The sequence below is a fragment of the Sinocyclocheilus rhinocerous genome, unplaced genomic scaffold, assembly GCF_001515625.1.
Source record: "Sinocyclocheilus rhinocerous isolate Xijiao unplaced genomic scaffold, SAMN03320098_v1.1 scaffold8, whole genome shotgun sequence".
Classification (NCBI taxonomy): domain Eukaryota; kingdom Metazoa; phylum Chordata; class Actinopteri; order Cypriniformes; family Cyprinidae; genus Sinocyclocheilus; species Sinocyclocheilus rhinocerous.
Genome location: NW_015666800.1, coordinates 1,051,966 through 1,057,508, shown reverse-complemented (window position 1 = coordinate 1,057,508; position 5,543 = coordinate 1,051,966). Strand labels below are relative to the sequence as shown.

The window sequence follows — 5,543 nt, the reverse complement described above, 5'->3', positions numbered from 1 at the left end:
TCTGTCTGCGTGTGTGTGTGTGTGTGTGTGTGTGTGCGTGCGTGTGTGCGTGTGTGTGTGTGTGTGTGTGTGTGTGTGTGTGTGTGTGTGTGTGTGTGTGTGTGAACATTCGTGTGAGTGATGGCAATTAGATGTCCAGCCTGTATTTCCACATGAAAGGTCTTTGGGGGTTTGTGCCAGCCATAACAGGGGAGAATAGTTTCCTTGTATAAAATAGACCAGCAGACACTACTCTTACTGGCACCTCAAAGTGTGGTTTTCATCGGCAAGCAGCTGCTTAAAGATGACTTTTGCTACGTGGCACTATGCTACATGATCCCTTAATACCAACATTATCTGACATTATCTTGCACCTGAACAGGATCTCATTTCCATTTCCAGTTAGTAAATTATCCAATTTTATGGTTAATTGATTTCGGAAATAACCCCCACTTCAACTTGATCTGTTGGACAAAATTCTTGGCCAAAGTTTTCTTGTTGAACATCTGGCTGTTGTGTCAGTGACATAGTTTTGTTTGTCCGTATTCATTTATTCAAAAATACATAAAAAATGCAATTCAAACATACAATTACTTTTATGTTGAACACATTTTCTGTATTAAAAATCATTTTCATTTATTTATTTATTTTTTATTTTATTCATTCATTCATTTTTTGCATTAAAGTAAAAAATGTCAAGTTATCTGTTCTAATACTGTAGTGCTAAAACATCATTAAAAAAATCTTGAAAAGAAAACCTTATTAAGTGGTTTGGCATAATCTTTTATTACTTATTTTATTTTTTAAACTGCTTCACAGCTTATTAATATTTGAAAAATGTTAGTCCAGCATATCATAGTCATGCATTGGCCAACATGCAGAAAGATACATAAGAGCAAGTAGCATAAAACAGGAAATGATTATAGAGAGGACCACCACAGACCCTCATGACTGTGTCGAGATCAATAAGTCAATAAGATCAATAAGTTCATCTTAAAATATCTGATCATTTGAACTTTTTATGACAGGACACGGTCAGTGCAAGTTGTAAACTGCCATATGGTGTGGCTCTCCAAAAAAATAACAATATTTATTAATTAATCATTTATAATATTTCTAAAAACATATTTTTACTGGGAAAAGTAACTTTTCATGCAAATGGTAAAAGTTTTCCAAAACCATATGAAACCAACATGAATATAAAGAGGACAATTTTAAAATTTGGTACTTGTGTTTTAAACTTGAAAAGATTTTTCCTTTTCTTCACACAGATGAATTGCTATTACCATGGTGAAGTCCAAGGATACACACACTCTGATGTCAGCCTCAGTACATGCACTGGTATCAGGTAAGCACAGTATCACCACCATAATGTTCCTGTATCCCATTATGAATAGGCAGTCATTTCAACCGTATTGAGTTACAATTTTCAAAGTCATTAAAACTCCTTAAAAAATTAGTTTAAAGCATGTGTGCTTTAGTGTGGAAAGCTATTATAGACCTTAAGTTGTCAAACATTTATTGCCTTGATATTGTTTCCAGTGGACTTCACAACTCTTCCTATGTGAAGGTTCATTTAGAGCCTATAAATCCGTGAGATTAAACATCAATAAAAACTTTAGTATCATCCCATGCTTCATTGTCTTGAAGATAAGCTCATAAAGTGACTGAAAGCATTTAACATGTCATGAAAACTTCAGCGATGTTGTTAAATATAATTAGAAGGAGCATATGGCTACAGTAAATTTGTTGTAGAAGCACAACTTTTACGACAGAATTGGTAAAGATGAACTCAGAGCTATGATTGAAGCAAACCCCAGGTCTCCTGTGTGTAATTACAAAACACTTCTACTGAAAGTCTTTACTTTATCTTCATTATCACTAGCCTGGAGACTTTCAGGTAGGCAGATATTAAGGCCACTTCTGAACACAGAAGGTTACTGTGAATCAAGGCCGAGGTAAATGTGATCGTGGCTTTTTATCCTCACTGGCGTGGGGGGTGTGAGATGGACATTTTTTACATCTGCCAATGCTAAAATATGCAATACTGTTGATCAGATTGCAAACCTGTTGAACTGTCTCTGCTCAGTACTTTCAGGTTTCATATTAGCAGCTTGGTTATAAATTGCAATGGGGGTATCATCAGATATAATTTAAATTATCATTCCTTCTGCAAGCATTATTTTGAACTATCAGTATGGCTCCAGATTTTCATCTGTTTTATCTTGTTATCATATTGCAAAGTGAAAACTCACTCTTCATCTCGCAACCTAATTCTGCAGCAGTGGCTCTTATACATACATCCTTCATATTCAACTATCTCTCAACAAAATCTTTCAAAATTTCTTTTTTCACCCATGGCTATATTATTAAGGATATCAGTTTTGTCACAAATGTACATTTACACATTTGAAACACAGTCATATCGCTCTCTGGTGAGTAATGGGTTATTGGTCATATAACTAGGTGGAGAAATTAAATTTCATACAGTCCAGTGTCATTCTGCAGAAAAATCCATATCCACCCATTTTCCAATGGGACAAAGACAAACAAATGGATTTATTAGAACTGGATTTATTGACTATAGAGTTTATTAGATGGTGGAGGGTCATCTGCCTTTAGTTTTAAAATGATATTGTACTGATAAAAATATAATTAAATTAGAATGAGATTATCTGATCTCAGAGTTAATATTTTTTAGCTATGTCACTGCAGCATTTAGCCAGAATGCAGACTTCATGATTTCCCCCATTAATTTCTCCCATTTACATCATCCTTTTTGCTCACACTACATACTTAGAGCATAAAGTGTCCTGCACCTCAAGACAATTACCTGCAAGTTATACCATACAGCTTAATTGCATTTTTTTCTAAAGAAATGTAAGTAATGCTTGTCCATGTTTACATTACAACACAAAGCTATGGTATTGTGGGCGGTTGCCAAGAAATGGTTTCTGTATGCCGTTTCTGTGGTGTTCTGGGTGGTTACAAGGGCATTGCCTGGTAGTTGCTTACTGGTACAAGTCAAATGAGCCCACCACCAAGTCTCTAAGTCCTGGGGTCACGTTTTTTAATCAGCCATGTTTTAGTACCTATATCTCAAGATGGAGTGGCCTGATGCATTCATTTGCACTCTGTCTTTTTCTTTTGTCCACTGTCAATGTGTGCTCACATGCTAGAGGGAATGCGTCCTGTGAATGGGATTCCCTAATTAACTAATTTTTGCAGCAAAAAGTCTTCTCATACATAATCATGACTGATCATTGTTTACATTATCGATAATTGCTGTCACTTCAGGGTACTTGTGCACATCGTGCACAATTTCTAAACAACTCAATAAATTAATTAAACATCTTACCTTTGTGCATTTAAGACAAGTTGAAATTTATCATAATTTTAAAAGGATGTTTATGATTTTTGAGAAAAAATTTTTCAGGAATTCAGAATTTCAGAAATTCTTATCTTTAGAACAATCTAAAAAAAGTTTTGTTTTTAGAACAATCTTAAGAAAAAAGATAAGAACATTATTAAGAAATGTTTTGGCAAAACAAAATATTCTTAACTTTATTATTAATTTAGAAAATAAGAAGAAATTGGCAATTAAAATTAATTTTGTTTCATGAATCCAGACACTTATCAATTTAAAAAGCCCTTCTCTGCAAGCCGCACAATTTGAGATATAATTCTTATCAATATCACAAACGTTACAAGACAGGTTACGCATCAAACTTTAACACTTCACTGCTAAGTTTGAGCAATAGTAATTGTGATGCTTTTCTTAGCAAGTATACCACAAAAGAAGTTGGCTGTTACCTTAGTAACATGTGTTTGTCTGTTTTGCTTCAGTAGGGGAAAAAAACACTTTTTAAAATAGTTTAAATCTGAATTCAATCCACAGAGGGTTTATCTTACTTGAAAATAAAACACTGATGGTGGAGCCAGCTTTTGAGCCAGCAAATGACACCCATGTGATTTATGAAGGACATCACCTACACTTCCCTTCCGGGACCTGTGGACACGGACACAACATATCGACTGTCAGCCATATGAGCGCTGGAGGACCGCCACAATCATTCAGCACAAGGGTATGAATGCGGTCTGTCAGCAACTGTCAATGTAGCAGCTGTTATAACAGTGTTTTGTTTGGAGAGTGTCACTTTTTTTCTTGAGGAAAAATTAACATGCATCATTCAGCATGTGATGTCTGTTAATGCAGATGAGGGGATTGTGGTTGCCCTCACTTCCCATGCATGCTAAAACAAGATTAGAGAGCTCGGCGAGACATCAAAGGTTAACAGAAGATCCCAACATAGCAGTCTTGACATTGAAGATCTTATCACAACATAGCTGTCTAAATAAGATCCCATTGTATTGATTCAAATGGATAGCAGTAGATAGAAGATGCTGTTATAATTCAACATAATGGCAAACTGATGGTATCTATATAATAAAAGTGATTACAGATTTGTATCAATGCTGGCACTGATATTTTCAGACACATCTAAAGATTATAGATAATTTCATCGTCCATTCGAGGAGAATAAATCAAAAGGAGATGAAGACTCCTGATATTGTCACCATGGTGACTACAGAACTACTAGTCAAAGTTATAAAGATCTGAACGTGTTACAAGGAGGTTAAATAGACAGTTCAGAGGGGTCAGTTGTTGGTTCAGGCATCAGCTATTTTTGGTGGTCGTGGTGTTTTGTTCATTAACAAATCAGTTTAATTAAATTAATCTTTTAACTGAACAAAATTCGAAATGCACCTTATATTTCTCACTCACTCCCAAGTCTCAAAGCATGTGACTGCTTTCCTGCCTTCAACGACTGACTATAGGATATAGCATTTGAAGACTCAAAGCAGAACTGAAAAAGAGAAAAGGGTCGATCCATGTCAAGTGAAAAATTAGTTGATACACTACTTTGTTAATTTTTTGAGTGACCTCTATGCTATTGCAAAACCACCAGGTTTTAAATTTGTATTTTTATGACTTGGTTTAACCACAGCAGCTGTCTGTGTGTCACAGCCCACAACACATTTTGGTTATGTGGACATTTACACTTCAGTATCTCAGCTCAAGATGGTCCGAGCTCCTTGAAACAAAAACAGATCTCTAAAACACATGATGTCCTGGTATATATACATTATGTGACAATGTTTTGCACATTCTTGTTCCTTAGACTTAGAATTGAAGTCCAAATGTAATGATCAAGGTCACTCAAAGCAGGGTTATTATCATTAACTAAAACCAAAAAATAAAATACTTTTTTTAAAGTTACTAAACATTTTTTTGAGTACTACAAACTAAAACAAACAAAAAATGTAGATATGTTAAAAAAAAAAAAAAAACAAGATTGCTAAAACACTTCCTCAAATTAAAATTCAAACAGAAAACATTTTAAATCAATTTAAAATACCAACAAAAACTGTAATATATGATACTAAAATAACACTGGTTAAAAGTTCCACTTTTCAAAAATGAGAAGGAAGGATTTGAGTCTTTTGCCCTAATTTTTTTTAAAGGAAACCTAGGTAAGTATCGTAAAAAAAAAAAAAAAATA

The 5,543-nt window shown here is 34.4% G+C and overlaps 1 protein-coding gene across 1 annotated transcript in view; it reads left to right on the top strand.

The window, feature by feature from the left end:
* Window positions 1-5,543, top strand: part of LOC107733079 (disintegrin and metalloproteinase domain-containing protein 12-like) — a 109,200-nt gene that overhangs the window by 44,811 nt on the left and 58,846 nt on the right. Inside the window, exons 5-6 of the mRNA XM_016544575.1 lie at window positions 1,251-1,327; window positions 3,878-4,064. Coding sequence (XP_016400061.1) covers window positions 1,251-1,327; window positions 3,878-4,064 — 264 coding nt within the window. The remainder of the gene's footprint in view (window positions 1-1,250; window positions 1,328-3,877; window positions 4,065-5,543) is intronic.